This window comes from Pinus tabuliformis, chromosome X, assembly GCF_031772625.1.
Source record: "Pinus tabuliformis cultivar Carrire ecotype Pingquan chromosome X, CPIR1, whole genome shotgun sequence".
Lineage (NCBI taxonomy): Eukaryota > Viridiplantae > Streptophyta > Pinopsida > Pinales > Pinaceae > Pinus > Pinus tabuliformis.
Genome location: NC_142308.1, coordinates 846,763,754 through 846,783,665, shown reverse-complemented (window position 1 = coordinate 846,783,665; position 19,912 = coordinate 846,763,754). Strand labels below are relative to the sequence as shown.

At 39.4% G+C, this 19,912-nt stretch overlaps 1 protein-coding gene across 1 annotated transcript in view; it reads left to right on the top strand.

Annotated features, from left to right (window-relative positions):
• Nucleotides 1-19,912, top strand: part of LOC149142397 (mediator of RNA polymerase II transcription subunit 14-like) — a 164,088-nt gene that overhangs the window by 119,977 nt on the left and 24,199 nt on the right. The window contains exons 5-6 of the mRNA XM_089451473.1: nucleotides 5,312-6,356; nucleotides 6,492-7,525. Of these exons, the coding sequence (XP_089307599.1) occupies nucleotides 5,312-6,356; nucleotides 6,492-7,525 (2,079 nt within the window). The remainder of the gene's footprint in view (nucleotides 1-5,311; nucleotides 6,357-6,491; nucleotides 7,526-19,912) is intronic.

Genomic DNA, 19,912 nt, shown 5'->3' with positions numbered 1-19,912 from the left:
GGCTCAAGGAGGTTATGAGCAGCTGCTCAGTGCTTGTATTGTCGAATTTTTCATAGCCATTTGTTTTGGAGTGTGATGCGTCGGGAGAGGGGATTGGCGCAATGTTGATGCAGGGAGGTCACCTTATAGCCTTTGAGAGCCGGAAGCTCCTTCCGCATGAGAGGTTGTATTCTATATACGACAAGGAGATGCTGGCCATTATGCATGCATTGGGCAAATTCCGACAGTATTTAGTGGGTAACAGGTTCAGCGTGAGGACTGATCACAACAGCGTCAGGTTCTTTTTGGAGCAGAAACAACTACAGGAGAGGTAGCAGAAGTAGATCAGTAAGATCTAAGCATATGACTTTGACATTGAGTATGTCAAGGGGAAGAACAATGTGGTAGCAGATGCCCTTTCACGTAGACCAACCATGTTGTCTCTTATGAGCTTGGACACAGACTGGAGGGCTGGACTCTTAGTAGAGTACTCCAAGGACAGATTTGCATGTGAGGTTTTGGATGGGCAGGTGGCGGATGACAGTTACAGGGTAATCGATGAGATCATCTACTATAGGGACCAGATCTTCTTGACTGAGGGATCTCAGCTCAAGAAGAAGATACTTCAGGCATCACATGATTCACCATTGGCCGACCATCAGGGGTTTACCAAAACCTACAGGGCCATTAGAGAGAGGTTCTCAAGGAAGGGCCTCAAGGAGGACGTACTCCAGCATATCCGGGAGTGCGATATTTGCAAGAGGAACAAGTGGGAGATGAGCCATCCCGCAGGATTATTGCAGCCTCTTCCCATTCCGGAGGGGAAATGGGAGAGTATTTCGATGGACTTCATCCCAGGGTTGCCCATGGTGCAGGGCAAGGATTGTATCTTTGTCGTCATTGATCGACTGACAAAATACGCACATTTTTTCGCCATATCCGCACATTACATAACAGCGTAGGTGGCTGCGCTGTTCTTTAGAGAGGTCTTCAGGCTACATGGTCTTCCTAAGACCATCATCAGTGACAGGGACAACTGTTTCATGGGCGGGTTTTGGCAGGAGCTTTTCCGGTTGGTGGGGATGGAGTTGACATCGAGTACCAGTTATCACCCATCGACGGACGGGTAGACGGAGATAGTTAACAAGTGGCTGGAGGGCTACTTGCGTAACTAAGTCAGTGGGCAGCAGCGAGCATGGCTGAAGTGGCTGCATCTGGGGGAGTACTGCTACAACACTACACATCACATGTCCATTGGTATGTCACCATTCTATGCTTTGTATGGATATCATCCTTTATCTTTTGCTGACGTGATGTTTGGTGCTAGCAAGGCTCCGAGAGCCAAGATTTGTATCCAAGAGAGTCAAGATATCCTACGAGCTCTCAAGGATAATATGGCTATTGTGTAGAACCAGCAGAAGCTGTACGCTGACAGGGGTTGGGTGGAGAGACAGTTTGAGGTAGGGTACTTGGTCTACCTACGATTACAGCCATACCGACAGTCGTCACTGAAGCAGAAGGGAGTTGATAAGCTCAAGCCCCGCTTTTATGGGCCATACAGGGTGATACGCAGGATTGGACAGGTTGCGTATGAATTGGAGCTACCCTAAGGTAGCAAGATTCATAACATTTTTCATGTATCATGCCTGAAGAAGGCATTGGGGCAGCAGGTGACAGTGACAGATGAGCTACCACCCATGGATGATGAGGGGCATTTGGTGTTGCAGCCAGAGGCTATTATTGATACCAGGGAGAGGCAGCTATGGAGCAGGACGGTCTGGGAATTCTTGGTGAGGTGGAAGAATTAACTGGATGAGGATGCCACTTGGGAAAGTGAGAAAATTTTGCAACATACATCACTTTAGTTGCTTGAGGACAAGCAACATTTTGCCGGGGGAGACTGTAATATTCCTAATTAGCCATGGCTAATTGGAATATTCGATTTTGCTCAATTTTGCCTTCTATAGTTATTTATAAATAAAAAGGTGAGGAAAGGGGGACATAACTCACTTTATGAATAAAGTCACTCCCTAGTAGCACAACGTTGTAACTTAAAAGGGGAGCCAAGGGGGCCCAAGGACCACGTAGAGAAGGGGCCCACGTAGACACTTGGAGGGACTGCGCAGATGGAGAAGGAACACGTGGCAAGAGAGAGGCTACGTTGGAGGAGGTGGGCCTTAGGGTTTTGAGAGAGGCCAATGCTATAAAGGAGAGAGGAGCCTCCTCATTTTGATCATTCGATTATGTTGCATTTGAGCTAGTCACTTCGACTTAGAGCACACTGGCTGTTTAGCTTGTCTGCAACACTGTTTAGTGCATAGAGTGTCTCCGTTTGGAGATCTCACCCTTAGCCCCGGGGGACTTCGAGTGCCTGCTCGAGCAAGGTAGTTTCAACAGTATTTTGTAGGAGGAGCAGTTTCTGGAGTTGAGGAGGAACTAAGCATTTTGATGACTGCGCAGTCTTGAGAGGGGAGGATGCAGTCTCTTTTGGTAGGAGCTCCGAACTGGGTTTGTCTAGAGGATTTGAGCTTGGAGATTGAGCAAGGGATCAACCCTTGCATGTTGGAGGATTTTGGGAGAGTTTCGGTTAGAGTTTTGGAGGATTTTCTTTAGGGGTAGTGCAGAGCCTAAAGGAATTGCATTGATCCCCAAGGGGGTGATTTTCGGGGTCAGCTATTTTAGAAAATCTTTCTGGGCTTTTCTGGGTTTATTGAGCAGAGGCTGATTCCAGAGTTTCAAGATTTTCTGAGGAGGGGAACAACCCCAAATCCTCGTTTGATTCCAGCAGTAGCAGCAGCACAGCGGTTCTCCGACAGTTTGGACGCAGTTCAGAGAGAGGCCATTTCCTTACCATTCTGAGTGTATTTCTTCACTTGCCTTGTGCAAGTCGAGGTGCTATCTTTCTGATCACCTCTTGTACTCTTTCCATTACTCAGTATAATAAAATGGTTTAGCATTTCTCTCCGCATTTCTCGAGTATCTGCTTATATTCCATGTATACATTATTGTATGTTGCACTACTGTTATTTCTCTGGTTAGAGTTTGCTTGTGTTTGAGGGATATCTTTAAAAGGAATATTACATTCACTTCTTCTTTCTCCTTTTTTTTAAGTATTGAAGATATAGATGGTTGTCAACCAGAGGTGGTGCTAGGAACAAAATATGATGAGGCAGCTACAGGGTTGGTTGTAGATACTGATGCTGAAGTAGAACCAGTGCCACTCTCATATTCACCTCCTAACACTCTATTCCCTGCTAGTTGACTCCTCAGAGCTGACTTGGACAGTTGGTTTGCTCTATTTCTTCTAATGATCTGAGGGCTCTTCGGATGATTTCCGGATTTGTATAGGTGCAAGGCCATACTTCATGTCCAGGGATTTGTGCAAGGTGATACTTCAATCTGTACACCCCCCCTGTCATATGATGCCCACACAACTTGCAAGTCAAGTTTGATTTATCAAACCCTCATTCAGGTTCACCAAATTCCCACAGAGGGTCCAATTTCTTTGGCATGTTTGTAACTTTGTTGAACTCTTGAGTTTTAATGTAAGATGAAGTTTGAAGTTGAACCTAGGGCACAAGAAGAATTGCAAGTTAAAAAAATAAAAATAAAATTTACATACAAAACATTGAATTTTTTACCAAAAGAAAAACCTCAACTCAATGCAATAATAATGGAAAAAGTGCACATTCAAATCCAAACAAAAATGATGCAAAAAAATAGAGCACAAGAAGAAATTAAACTTATAAATCTAACAATCAAGTTTTTGCATTTTTGACCAAAATGAACCCTCTCTACTCTATTAAACAAAAATGAAAAAAAACACAATCAAATCCACTCAAATATCATTGATAATAAATGGGTTATAGAAACCCAAGCAAAAACAAGAAAAAACAAGAAAAAACAAAAAAAAATGGCCAAATTTGGTGCCCATACCTAGAAACCACGCTTTGCTGAAGAAATATGGCCCAAACTCGAATTTTTCTTGCTTGGGATGCTAATCTTTTGTTTTTCTCCTCCTATGCCCTTGTAGTCAACTTCCTCTCCTCCTCAACTCTCAAACAAGCCCACTGTCTGAAAAAAATGACAAACAAAAACCAAAAATCGGCTTTAAAACCCGTTGTTTCCGCCACTCATGATTATCACTGATCGAATTGTGTTTTTTTCGAAAAAATCACAATTTTTTTGAAAATAAAAAAAAATCGGCGATTAAATCGACGGGGTGAAAAAATCGCGATGTTCACAACATTGGTATAGATTACCCTAGACACGCTATAGAACTGCACATTATTTTCACGGATTTTTAGGGCTTTATTTATTTATTTATTGATTTGAGGAATGCAGTTGCAGATTCAGAGGATGTTATAAACTGCATACCATGTTTGAAGTCCCGTCTGTTTCACTTATTTAAATGAGTGTTTTTTTTAAGTCTCCTTGGATTTATGAATATACTTCTAAGTTCTAACATTTCTTCCTCTTTTGTATTTTTCCAGTCCCTGTAACTCACATCTCATAGATCTGGTAACTATTCCTTCAGGCTTTATTTAGAACTTGAATTGTTACTTTGAGAGTTGCCAGTTACTTGGACATCAATATGAACAGGACATGAACTTCTGTTCATTGCCACAGAGAGCAATAAATATTGTTGGTCTTCCACGGACTTTAAGGTTAGAAATGGTCTTTTGATTCCAGAATTAATGCCACAACCACATTTCTCCAAAGATGGTCTTTACTAGGACATGTCCTAGAACAATGGTGGTATAATTCGTCTTTTGATGAGGTTTATAAGTTGCAAAGGTGTAGTAGGGTAATATATAAATGAGAAAGGAGTTGTCTTTAGTGCGACTTTTTGGACTTTCTAGTGCCGGAATCCGGTGGAAAAATTTGAGGTGAAATCTTGATTTGTGTTATTTAAACTAGTTTTTTGACTGTATATATGGATTCAGCACCCTGGAAAACCTCTAGGGAACTTCGATTGCACAGGATTACCCATCAAGCTTGTGATTTCAATAAATTCTTACCGGATTTTAGAGAAATTAGACTGGAAAAACCTATGTTAAAAGCTTCCAAAAAGTCACACTAAAGACAACTCCAATGAGAAATATATTTAGATTCTAATTTAACTATCAATTAACCATTTTTATTTTTGTAGTGCTAAAAGTTGTTTACTGATACGAATAAGGATTATTTTCTTTCCTATTAACTTTGCATTTGGTGTTTTTAATATGCAAATTTAAGAGCGTGTTTACTTTATTGGAACCATGTCCTAATCCAATGCATTGTTATATGTGCAGTTTAATTGGTTAAATCTTCTGTATTTTCTCAAATGCAGGTGTATGAAAATGGTCTTGCTACAGTCAAAATACCAAAATCAATTAGGAAGGCATCAGATTTTTTGCTCATGGGTATTCCAAACTGTAGTAAGCCTTGTTTGTTACTGATACAGCTAGATGTGGATTTCATGCCTCTGTTTACAATGCTGGAATCCCATCAAGACTCAACTGGGTGCGACCAGATTTTTCGTTTTAGAAAAATTGATGTTGGAAGGAACAAAATAGTGGAAGAGGAGGTGAATTTAAGTCTCTTTTACAATGAATGGTCATTACATTCTGCAAGAGAAACCAGACGTTCAGATATAATTCCAGAATCAGGACCTAATTCTGAATCATTCACAGATGGTACCATTCAAGGTCAGGAAAGATTGTCAGCATTTTCCTCTGTGGTAGATGATACATTTAAATTTGACAAGGGAATGCCATTACCTTGGTATTCACCTAAGCAGAAAAATTATCTTTCCTCAGCTGAGCCCATTCCATCAAGTGCTGGGCAGGGTATGCAGCAAGATGAAAAGTTTGGTCTGTCAAACCCTAGGTGGGATGGAATTTCACAGTTTCCCCTGACTAGCAATACTGGAAACGCTTCTGTTGGAGGCTTCCCTTTTGATGCCAGGATGATGTCTGAATTGAATAAGAAGAAATTATGGCAGACTGGCTCAAGTCCCCTATCTGGTGGGCATAGTTATGAACTGAATAGAACCAGCCTAGCAGGAAGCCAGTCTTTTGATCAATTGTCATCAGCTTCAAAGAATTTTTCTGACCAAGAGCTCATTTTTTCAAAATCCCCATTGCGTCTGGGAGACCATGCGGCTTATCCTGTAATGGATGAAAATGAGCTCGGAAAAGTTATTGGTTCCCCAAAAGATGGACTTCCTATATATTCTTCTAATAGACAAACCTATGTTCCTTCTCTCCATGCTTCTTCAGCACACAGGAGTCCTATTCAAAATTCAAGGTCTTATCCTAAAAGTTCACCAACTGGTCAACCAGAAACAATGCTCAAAAGTATTGCAAGTGGCTCGTGTCTGATCTCCCCTATGTGTAAGTTGCAATTTATAATTATCTATGGTTATTTTGTAGGGAACATGCTAAAATGCTAAGATGAATAATTATATGCATTTATACATTCTTCTTAGATAAGTGTATCCTCTGATTGATCGGCTGTTAATCTTTCAGGTCAAACATCAGACTGTGGAACTTCCCTTGGTAACATGTCAGTTGCAACCCCTAAACATGGAATGAGAAATAGAAAGCGCAACTTTTCAGATCTTGTCCAGTCAATTCCATCATTGCAACAAACAGAAGCTCATGCGCAAAGTCAAAAGAAAAGGAAGACTGTGTGTGAATCAGGAAACCCTCAACCTATTAATGCTCAGTTAAATACTCAAGGCAGTTTGGGGCAGTTTGTAGGTCGCTTATATGGGGATGTTGTCATGGAAGCTAATCATGGGAAGGCGCCTTCTAGGATATACACTTCAGTTCTTCTTCAAGCGGTTAAGCAATGTTCTCTGTTTATTAAGCATGAGTATCTTGCAAACCAAATGACTGCTCTTGGCATTGCATATATTGAAGATACAGGTTTCCATAAGCCTTCTGCAGACTTTTGGTTTCAACTTCCTTCGTGTAGAGAGCATGCATGGAAAAATATTGGATTATGGCTTGGTAATCCTTGCAGTACCTACTGGGATGTCAGGGTAAATGATGATCATTTCAGGGATTTGTGGGAACTTCATAAAGGTATGACTGGGACCCCATGGGGTTCTGGAGTGTGTATTGCCAATAATTCAGATGCAGATTCTCATATTCAGTATGGTCCTGAGGGCGTGGTCTTGAGTTATAGGACTGTGGAGGAAAACAGCGCCCAGAAAGCGGTGGCAGATTTACAAAGGCTCTCAAAGGCACGGTCATTTGCCATGGGCATGAGAAGATTGCTGGAAGTGAAACCAGATGAGAAAATTGACACAGGAAAAGAGAATTGCAACATGAAAACACAGAATCCAATAAAAAAGGGTGCAGGTGAAGGAAGGGATAGGATGTGCCGACTTATTGGAGGAACATTTAGGATAGAAGCAGTAGGCCTTATGAGTTTGCAGTTCAGTTATTTTGGGTCGATGTCAGGAAGTATTGCACATTTTGCTGTTGAATGGGAGACAGGCAAAGAAGGTTGCACAATGCGTGTTTCTCCTGATCAGTTATGGCCGCACACCAAGGTTATATCTCTTTCTTATTAATGTTTTTGTTGTAAAGTGCAATTCTCATATTGAATTAACCACATCTTTTATTCACAATGAATTTCTGGATTACTTTTCCCAGTACTACAAATTTTTAGGTAGTGAATTCCATATTGAATTAGTTACAGACTATGATTCTGGAATCTGCCTCCTAGATCCCAGATCCATGTGGATCTATATCTGGTACATATAGTGCTCAGATGTCTTGCATACAGCTAGGATCTGTATTTGTACTGGATATAGTATTCTATAGAATTTATATTTATGACTACAACATATATTATATACGTATAATCCAAATTATTTAGTTGTTGCTGCATCTTTGAAATGAGTACTACTTGGGTTGATGAGGACAATGACATTTTTCTTTTGGATATAACTTTCCACTTTGAGAGTGTTGCACCAATGGTTATCAGCAATGGCTGCCATGGGGATTTTAGGTGAATTATTGTCAAAGGAATGGGAGGTGAGAACTAGATCACTATGGGATCATTTATGATATCCAATGCATGTCGGATTGATTGGTCATGATTAGCTTCAAGTTGGCCATTGATTGGTTGTCTGATATCTGATTGATGTCTCGAACAACATGTATTCGACAGAAATGTTCAAGTTGTATGATCATAATGTGATGAGATGCTTATTATAAAGTGGTTGTGAGGTGAGGGCTGGTCATCAGGATGTCTTAGTTTGGAAGGCTTGATTAGTGAAGTGAATAATTGTTACCCAATAGTCGTTTACATCCTCTATTTGTATGAAGAGTACTCATTTATTTATTAAAGAAATCATTGTGACGGGAGACATTTTCTTTGTATACTGTGCATTGCTTCCATCTCAGTTGATTTTCTTACATATTGTATAGGCCTAAGTTGAATGACAATATTTCATGATAATTCTTGCATTATGTGAGTGATGCTATGATCGTTTCTTCCCTTCCTATGATTTATTTAATTCATGTGCAGAAATAATATTAGTTCTTTATTAACGTTGCCTGGTTTTCATTCCAAACTAGCCAGATCTGGTGGATTCCACTCTCAACAGTGATTTGTCTTCCATCATGTAGGATTTTTCTTTTTCTTTTTTTGCATTAGGGAGACATTTCCCATGGAGGAGCCACTTTTGAGCACAAACGAATGCAAAAACCTTTAGCATGTGGTTGACCAAAGCTGAGGAAACACTTTTGTTGGGGAGTGGAACTGCTTGACTCGGAAGGTTGTCAATTTTGAGTCCAGGGACTGAAGGTAGTTGAAGTTTGAGTTTTCACTTGAATCTTATGTTCAATGCCCACGGTGTCAAAAGAACGTTGGTCATCACAACCTTATTGTATCTTATAGTATTCTTTTGCCTTGGAATCAAAGATATTATCCTTGATAAATTGAAAGCTAAGTCACCTAACATGATGACATGGGACACTTAGGGCATTGAAATATGAGTGTTTCACACGGGACATGATGACCTCATAAATAGGACATGGAGGACACATTTTGTGTGTGTGTGTAACAAATTAGTGAATTATTACACATAGAAAAATGAAATGTAGACATATATTCAAATCTCTTGTAATATTCCAAATTGAAATTTACAGCAATAATAGATGCATGAATTCATCTAAAGCAAATAAATTTTACTACACATGCACCGATCAATTAACACAAGAAGTAGGGCAAATAAGCAGAGCCATTTTATTAATTCATATGGATATCAAGTACAATAGGATGAGGACCATAGAACCTAGGTTTGCTACTGTAAGCACGCCAAACCCAGGTGGAAGGATGTAGTCTCAAATGCTGGAAATGGTCCCAATTGATAGCTCGCACGACCCAGTAAACTGCTACTGTTGTTGAAGTGGAACTGGTGATTTGAAACTCCAAACTACTCAGAAAATTTGGGGAGATTAACTGAAGCCTCCTCACAAGGAACCCAAAATAACCTAGAAAAATCTCATGGACCCAAGTGATGGAAATGGTCCCAGGGTGAACTGCGCCCTCCTCCAACAATTTCTATTGCTGGCTGCTGGATAGAACTAGGAATCATGCCCTCATAAGTGCTCAGAAGATTTTGCAAAATTAATCCTAGCCTCCTCTCACCAAACCCACAAAAACGCAGAAAGGATTTGGGCCAAATCCACCGACCTTTGGTGACCCCCAACAAGTGCAAATTACCCAGTTTGGCCAGAAAATGCCCCACAGAACTGATACTGCTGAATTAAGCCCAAATCCACCACTAGAAATCTCTCCCAACTCTAGCTAAATTCTCCCTTGAGGATTACCTCCAATCTCCGACTCTTATCTCTCCTCAATCTCTATTCCTCTAGCCCCTGCTCAAGCCTGCTTGGAGACCCCAATGCACTTCTAGAAATGTAAAATTTCAGCCCCAATAATTCTCTCAAACTCAGCCCTGCTAATCACCACAAAATGTCTCGCTAAATTAGGGGAAATTCCCTGCAAATCCTCCGATGCACTACTCCTTGGTAACCAATCTCCCCACAAGCAATTCGAACCACTTATGCGCCCTGGAAGAAAAAATTACCAGCTGAAATAACTTGCAAATACGCCCAATGGAAACTCTAAATTGAGCTCCCCAAATTGCCTCACTAGAGAGACACTCGAAGTTCTCCAAAATGAGGGTGGAATTCCCGCTCGGGAAATCCTTGTGCTAAACAACACAGGTTGTCTTGGCTTAGCAGCTCAAGAGAACTAGTGATTAAAGTTAAAATGATCCAAGATGTCCAAATGAGAGCCTCCATGCTCTATTTATAATTGTTGGCCCTCTCCTCCTTGGTGGCCCCCACTCTCCACTAGTTCGCACCCTTTCTCTTTCTCTCTCCTCTAGGAAGTGTGAATTGCTCCATTGGGTTGAATTTACTTCTCTTGTGGCCCCCACATTCCACTAGAGCTGTAATTTCATATTTCTCCTAACTTCTAAGTCCCTATGCCAAAAATGTCTCCAATGCCCGGATTACAAAATTATGCTATGCTTAGCATCGCCCCAAGGATCCTGCTGACCTCCTCAAGTCAAAAATCAAAATTGGAGATATTGCATCTCTTTAGAATTTAGAAACTAAAACATTTACAATTTTACATGATTATGATACAAATTCAGTTATACAACTAGTGCATATAACCAAAATATCACCAAGTGCAATCCATATTTGAACAACAAAAATATCAACAAGAGGCTCTAAATGGCTTCTAGAATCCAAAAGGAATCATGTTACAACAAATATCTAGTACTACATATTAAAAAAATCATTATCTATATTAGGATCCTTGTTATCAATATCTCCCTCTAAGCATTAACATAAGACACAAAAAGCTTGACATATCAAATCAAGATCTTGTTTGAGTGATGGGTACACTTTTACAAGGGTCGTGATAGAGGAATTTTAACAATCACTGCCACCAATATCAAGGTATATAGAGGACTTGGCGCTCTTGAATAAATGCTAGTTCCATACCCTCTTACATGACAAAATCAAATGGAAACATTGCAATCCCTAAAATCTTGCAATCTTGAAAACTATTAGAGCTACTGGATTTTGAGTGGGATCTAAAATTCTACTTTCTCCATGTGAAATCCAATGAGGTTGGACCCATTCTCAAAAATCCTAAAACCTATGTGAGCTCCAAACTTGTGATTGAATTGCGTGAAAATTAGACAAAAGATCGATTGTAAAAAGCCATGGGTCGCTTTTTCACTAGACACATCCAAATTTTAAGACACAAGTAGGGCTTGTGTTAGAGATGAGTTTGACTCATGTCCTAAAAATATCCCAAGAGTCAAACTCGTGCCAGACCGGTTTTCCCAAGTTGGGTTTTTCCGGGGACTTTTTTTCCAAAAATAATTGTGTTATTTCATGTGTGTGCTAGCATTTCTTCCAGCTTTTTATTCTTCTGCATTTTTATTTGTGTAGATTGCAGTGAGATTTATTCAGTATTTGCTGTAGCAAACTGCAAATAAATTGTTAAATAAAATTAACAATTAGGAGAATAATTTCTAGTTGCTGCAATAGGATTCTAGTTTTTAGAATTATTCACACATCAAGCTTTGGATTTTAAGACACCTGAGGAAGCCTTCACTGATAAGAAGCCTAATGTTTCTCATTTTAGAATATTTGGTTGTTCGGTATACTTTCATGTGCCTAAAAAGAAAAGAAATAAGTTGGAAGCTTCTGGGAAAAAAGGTATATTTGTTGGCTACAGTGAAAATTCAAAAGCATATAGAATCTATGTACCTAGTCAAAGAGATTTGGAAGTAAACCGTGATGTCACCTTTGATGAAGACACTACCCTTGGGAAAGCCAAAGATCTCCCCATCAAAAAGGACGATGATGATGCTGGCGGAAAACAAGACTAACCTCCGACGAATGAGCCTATGCCCGATGTTGATGGTCCAATGGATCCTATTGATCCACCACCTAATGATCCCTCTACCTCAAGGAAATGAACACAATGGCTAAAAGACACTCTCGAAGATGCTAAAAGACATATTGCTCCAAGAGGGACATTTCACGAAAGTAAGAAGCCGAACAGGTATCAAGGGTACTTGGTTGCCATGAGTACTATTTTCTCAAGTTGAACCTTGCACATTCGAAGATGTTGTAAAGAACCAAGTATGGAAAGATGCGATGAATGAGGAATATGAATCGATCATGAGGAATGATGCCTAGGACCCTAGACCCAAGGACAAGTCCGTGGTCACCAGTCACCATAAATGGCTTTACAAAATTAAACATTGAGTTGATGGGAGTGCTGAAAAATATAAGGGAAGGTTCGTAGCTCGTGGTTTCTCTCAAAAGGAAAGAGTGGACTATGACAAAATATTTGCACCGGTTGCTCGATATACCACTATCCGATCTATTATTGTTCTCGCTACCAATCAAGGATGGAGCCTACATCAAATGGGCATCAACATTTCTTACTTGCATGGCTCGCTTAAGGAGGAAGTCCACTTGGAACAACCTCAGGGGTTTGAAGTTCAAGATAGAAAGACACATGTATGCAGGTTGAAGAAATCCCTCTATAGTTTGAAGCAAGCCCATAGGGCTTGGTACAAAAGGATTTACAATTATCTTATGAAGCTGGGATTTATTACAAGGAGCTATACTGATCCTAACCTATACTTCAAGGTTGAAAAGGACATGCCTCTTATTTTGGTCCTTTATGTTGATATCTTTTTAACAGGTGCAAACCCTCTCATTCATTAATGCAAGAGGGAGTTGACTTTCGAGTTTGAGATGAAGGAACTAGGACTGGTGCATTACTTCCTAGGCCTGAAGGTCTGGCAAAAGCCAGGTGAGATTTTCCTTTCTCAAGGAAAATACATTGTGAAGCTGCTAGAGAGATGTGGGATGGTGGAATGCAAATATGTGTCTACTCCAATGGAACTCAACTTCAAGAAGCTATGTGGAAGTGTTGCTGGACCCGAATTGGAAAACCCTTCCGAGTATACACAACTTGTGGGGGCCTTGATGTTCTTAGTAAACTTTCATCCGGACATATGCTTCGTTGTAAATACTTTGAGTCAATTTATGCTTGAGCCTCATCACATACATTGGATTGCTGCTAAGAATCTCGTGAGATATCTCCGTGGCATAGTTGAGATACACTACTGGGAATTTTAGGCTACATGGATATTCATATGGTGTCTGGGTTGGCAACGTGGTGGATAGAAAGAGCACGTCAAGATGTTGCTTCTCATTGGGATTTGCTTCAATTTCATGGATGAGAAGGAAGCAAAAATCGGTTGCTTTAAGCACCATTGAAGCCGAATATATTGTAGCTAGTATGACCTGTTGTGAAGTTGTTTGGTTGATGAATCTCTTCAGTGAGCTATTTGAGCATGTGCTAGATACCACCATGATCTGTTGCAATAACCAAAGTGGGATTCGCCTTTCAGAGAATCTCCTGTTCCACGACTACCCCAAGCATATTGATATTAGGTACCACTTTATCCGGGATATGGTACAATGGGGAGCAATAAGGCTCCAACACATCAGGACTGATGAGCAGATTGTTGACATCCTCACGAAGCCCTTGGGGAAGGTCAAATTCTTAGCCTTCCGAGAGAGACTTGGAGTCATGGAAGGACCCTCCCATGAGGGTCCTGCTTGAGTTGGACATTGAGCTCTGGGAGCTCCTGGGGGCCTAGGGTACTTCTTGGAGCTATGAGCGACCATAGGGTGAGTGGTTCACCTTCCCCTATAGGTACGTTGTGTACAGGGTGAGTGGTTCACCTTCCCCTGTGATACCCCATGATGATATATGAGAGCATAGGGTGAGTGGTTCACCTTCCCCTATAGTTGATGATATATGCATAGGATGAGTGGTTCACCTTCTCCTATGGCATATGAGCAGGATGAGTGGTTCACCTTCTCTTGCAGATGCCCCAACATACATCCTACCCATGTAGTCCGGGACTCATGGGAAGTACCTCTCATCTGGCCAATGAGTTGGGAAAAGTGGATAGGGACCATAGCACTACAAATGGATGCATCGTGTACTATCGTACTCCCTATGTCTAGGATGCATGGTGTTTAAAAACTTGATTTGGGATCAAGTCCGATTGGGGTTCTACCCCTGGACTGACTTTTGTGAATGGAGAGTGGCAAGGTCTTATGACTCACTCTCGATCAATTCTTCTTCATTATCTACATCAGTGTTCAACAGAGTTGAGATGAGATGCAAAGATGGTCCATGATGACAGGATGGCATGATGATCGATGGTTAGATATTGATAGGTGGAATTCTCCCTAGTTGAGAGGGAGTGTTAAAATTGGCAACTAAGTCCAAATTCCACTTTGGACAGCTCATTTGATGAAATAATTATTGCATTGAATTCCTCTTTTCGAGGACCAAAATCAGCCTAAAGATCACTAATTTTGGTCAAGGAGAAATGTGTTTTTGAAGTGAAGCCCACACATGTGCAAATTGTCAGGCATGCCACATTCATTGGCACAATTACCAAGATTTTTTGGGCTACTTGACCTGCATTGACCGTAGGGTTGAATTTTGTTTGACTGGGTTTGACTGCTCCAAAGTTGATTGTTTTGGGCTGACTTTGACCAGCTAAGGAGGCCGAGTTGGATGCACTTTGACCAAGCTACAAATGGGTTGTTTTGACCCTTGACCATTGACTGGTTAGGGCACACACTGCTGCTGATTTGACTGTTGTTGACCAGGGACATAATTGCAAATTTGAAAGGGCTGTTTTGGATAGTGATTTGACAAGTCAATTTTGACTTTTACTTTATTATTGTTCTCTCTCTCTCTCTCTCTGCTGAACATTTGATATAATAATGATATAACAATAAGAAGAATTGATCAAAGGGTTTTTCCCATCTTGGGGGTTTTCCTTGGCATTCGCCAAACACTGGTTCTCGTCTTGGCTTGTCTTCTGCATTTATTGCTTATGTTCTACCTACAATTATTGTCAATATGATTTAATGGTTTATATGATTGCTATTGGAATCTAAATTGAAATTGTCATTGGGTTGATAAAAGGACATTGAAGTAATTGTTGCAAGCATAGAACATACCATTGTTATCTAAAATTAACAGCACCCCCTGCATACATCAGGATGCCTTGTACTGAAATTAGGCACTCCAGTAACTATCTCTCTCAATATCCGCAAAGCTCCATGGTGCAAGTGGTCCATCCTCCTATGCCACAACTCACACGGCTCACTGCTGCTGGTGGTAGAAAATAATGCCCCTGTTGGCTGAAATAACAATCTATACAGTTTCCCATCCCTTACCCCAATCACTTTGGCTGAAGTGATATTGGATCCCTTAGGATGTATAAGGACCTTTCCATCACAAAAAACAACCTCAAAGCCTCTACCATCAATGCAAGAAACTGAAATCAAGTTCCTTTTCAGACTAGGGAAATATAGGACCTCTGTCACAGTCATGGGAGAAAGTGACTGCCTCTCAAATGATAGAGCCCCAACACCTGCAGCCTTAACTGTAGAGTCATCTCCAAGCACAACATCTAAATCAGTCACCCTCTCAGCAAAATCAGTGAAGTGCTCCCTAACACCTGTCATATGGCGAGAAGCCCTGCTATCAATGTACCATACATGGGAGGATGTAACATGAGTGGCAAGACTCCTTAACATGAGTGTAAATCGAGAAGAGAACTCCTCTACCTCTGCTGAAGCTGCAACTCCTCTTCCCTTTCCTTTCTTGTTAGGATACACAACTGCATAGTGCCTCTTCTTCTGACAGTTAAAGCATCTCACTTTAGACTTGTCCTTTTCCTTCTGTTTACCTTTACCTTTGGTCCCACTAGAAGACCCCTTCTTGGACTTCTTTTTGCCCTTTGCAGCAAGAGCAACATTATCTTCATTTCCCTCGTTCTGATGGCTACCACACTTTGCATCTCTTCTTGTTTCTTCCTGAATGAAACCATCTTACAACCTTGTCCAGTTGGAAGGATTCTCTTGAACCACTATTCCATCTACAAAGCCTTCCCACTTCTTTGAAAATCCACCCAGGGCTGATCTCACCAATTGACTTTCTTGAATGGTTTCACCTACTTAGGATAGCTCATCTCTCACCTATGTGATTTTGGTGAGATATGAAGAAACAGTGTTTGTTTTGGTCATCTTTGTATTACTTAGTTTTTTACATAGTACTATCTTGCTGTTTTCATTGGAACTTTTGTACAACTTAGTCAAAGATTCCCACATTTGAAAAGCATAATCTTTCCCTATGATATGCAGAATGATTTGATCTTTCACCGCATCAAGTAACAATCTTTTTGCCTTGACATTTTTTTTCTTAAACTCTGCCAACTGTGTAGCATCATTAGGTGGAGTTACAGTCTGCCTAACAATATCCCACAGTTAAGCTTCTCCTAACAACAAGGTAATTCAGATTCTTTCTTTCCACGGTGAAAATTTATCCACACCAAGCCCACACCAAGCAGCCTATCTTCAACCTTTAAACCTGTAGCCATGACCACTCAACACCCTGTCCAACCTGGTAAACAACTATCTCAACCTTCAAACCTCTGTTTCACACTGTTATTGCAACTTCTTATTTGCTGGTTTTAAAATACTCTTCAAACCATTATCAGCAACCCTGCTCTGATACCATGTAAAAATTTGCAGCCCAACTCGGTTTCAAGTTTTATGCTATTTAATGGCTGAGTTTAATTCGCAAACCCCACATATTTATTGCCTTAATAAATGCCTCCATTAAAAAACTTGAAACACAATGAACTACTTTACTTCTTTGAAAATGACAAGAACATTCGTTCATAAAAATAGGGGCACTGTGATTTGGTCATAGACCCTGGAAAAACCCCCCAAGGGAAAAACCAGTGAAGAGAGCTTTATTTTATTTCTTTCTCAGAGGGAAAAATTTACAGCAATATAAAACCAGCATACTTATCACATTTCCCAAGCACTTTTTCCTTGAAATTTGTGCCTGCTAGACTCATTGTTTTCCATGTCTTCTTTACAGATTTATGCTCAGAAAAGTGTACTGTCTGCTATAGCCATTAATGTTGTATGGCCTCGTTTTCTGTGCCTTCTCTGCAGATTTTATACTCAGGAATGTTCGAGAATGTAGTTGTGCATCTATTAATTCAATTCTCCTTAACCTTGATAAAAGCTTGTGAACTTATGTTATCTTCTTTTTTTTCTTAATTAGATTATTTTCATCAAACAATTATCAAGAGCATGAACAATAGAGACAATGGACACAGATATAGGCTCCAAGCCAGGGCAAAACCCCTCCAAGGGGAAAACCCAAAATAACTTCTTCTCTTCTTATAGAATCTAATCAAATGAGAAAACCAAGATCCAAAACCAAACTCAAGACCTCCTCCAAGCACCAAGGCAGCCCCCCAACAAAGCCTTTGCAATAAGTCAAAGTCTTCCAAAGCCAACAAGAGCCAACGTCCTTCAAATCTGCCCTAATCCAGCTCTCATCCCTGCAATTTGGGTTTGCAACTCGACCTACAACTCTTCGGTCCTGCAGCAACACAAAATCCCTAATTCACTTTGCACGTGTGAGCATAAAATTTTAGCCTCTTTCCTTCACTAGGGTCTCTTTCTTGTTCTTTTTCAGATCGAAATTACTCGGTGAATGATTCAAATGAGGTCGAATTTATCTTCTATATATAGTATATACTTTTCTGTAGTGGTCAAATTAGCCCTTTTAGGCCGACTTTGACTTGCAGGGTCAACTTGTGCTAGGAGTTGTATTTTGACTTTCTAGACTCAAAATAAATTCTTTTTCATGATACATCTTGCCCAGATGGGTATTATATACATGAAATTGACTCTCTTGACTCATGACAATTATTCTTATGACATGACAAACCCTAAAAGCATGAACATGCTTTAACCTAGATGACCAATCAAAAGAAACATGAAACCCATGCTTGAAAATAATATTTTTCTTTCTTCTTTTGCTTGTTACATAGGATATACATAATGACATGAGTACAATGACATTATGAAGTTTGAAACTAGTTACATTTTCCAAAAAGGAAATGGTACAACTGCCACAACCATTAATGTTGTATGGCCTTTCTAGAAAAATGTGCTTGCATTTATTTTGCTGCTTGTATGATTTGTTTTGGAGTGCATGCCTCTCTTTATCAATGCAAATCCTTTCCTCAGCTCTATCTCGTGCTCTCTCTTCAATTCATTTTAATGCTCTCGTAAATGAACTCAATAATAATGTCTTTTCCCTTTGATTTTGACTTTAATATTCCATTTTTAATGAAGACTGAGAAAACATAGGATTAAATATTAGACATCAAGATGTAACATGGATATTAAATGATCTCATTAATATCACTTTTATTATTTATTTCTTCACCTTTTCATTAAATGCATATTAAATTATTATAAAGTGCATTTAATGATCATAAATACACTTTATGACTTTTATTTAGTAAAGTCACTTTTACTTTAATAAACTCATAAAGTAATGATGGAAGGGTCTCATGTGACACTTTTCTCCTAGGAAAAACATCACACCTAGGATAAACCACTTGTCCTTGGTATAAAATCAATTTTTTTAACAAAAATATCCATCACTAAGGCTAAAAACTAGCAGTGGTACAAGGGTGGAGGAGAAACTAAATGTAGTGTACCCAAAGGGGTAATATGGGGTTCCTATTGAGTTACCCAAGGAAAATAATAGTGGAGGCCATTCAATGTAAGGTGAATTAGGTTCACTATATTATTAAAGAAGGCCCACTATGGTAGTTAGTGTTGAATAAATGTGTTGGGACCTCATTAAAGAAGGTCCACTAGGTAATCGGGAGCTTTTTATGATTATAGTTTTCTAGATTTATCATGATCACTATAAATAAGGATGGAGAACTCTTTATGGGATGTTTGGATGATTATTGTTATTGGAGCTTAGCTATTAGGAGGTTGCCCCTTGATAGAAGAAAGTGAATAGGAGTGAATTCCTTCTATTAAGTGATCAATTTTAAAGTGTTTCCCTTCCTTAAGGGTTCCATTTAAATAAAGTGAGAAGAATTTCTATTTTATTCTTGGATGTTTCATATGTGATTCTATTTTCGGATATTGGGTACTCAACACTAAGTGACTAGGTAGGAGTTGAGATTCCTCAAATTTTCAGGAATTCTCTTTATTTCAAGTTGAAAGGTATATTTTCATCAACTCTTCCATGATGAGAAGTTGCAAAAATACTTGTACTTCAATTGACAAGAGTAAACAAAGTACACAATTAAAATCACATTATTTAAAATAAAATATTATCTATCCAATTTTTATAATGTTAAAAATTAATAAACAAGAATAAATATCATTAATGCCAAACCATACTTATTTTCTTCGAAGGAATTTCAAAGTATTCAAAATGACATTGTAAATCTTTAGACATAAGGTCCTAATCAAACCTTTTTGTGACAACCATATCAAAGTGGATTTGTTTTGTGTATCCATATGATGATTGAGCACTCCACCTTAGATTAATTTATCAAGCATATCACAATCATGCTTAACCATAGGAATCACGTTTGTTGTAAATATCATTAGAAAATAATAAATTGCAACAAACGTTAAGGTTTTTATTAAAGGGTGTTAATTCTATCCAAACACTGAAAGAGCCATGAAGAGAGTCTTCTTTCTTTATAGGGTTGTAGGAACATGGAAATATGGTATGATTCCATCCACTTGTGACTTCATATTATGTAGGATAAGATATCTATAATTCTTACGGGGCAATCTAACTCAAAGTCAAAAGAAATTACTCATTAGGACCACAAAGTATGTTATTCTTACTGAGGACATTGATTATTCACTTTATCTCCCAAATCATGCAAAAATTACTTGACATAGGGGATTTAGAGCATAATCCCTATTGCATATTA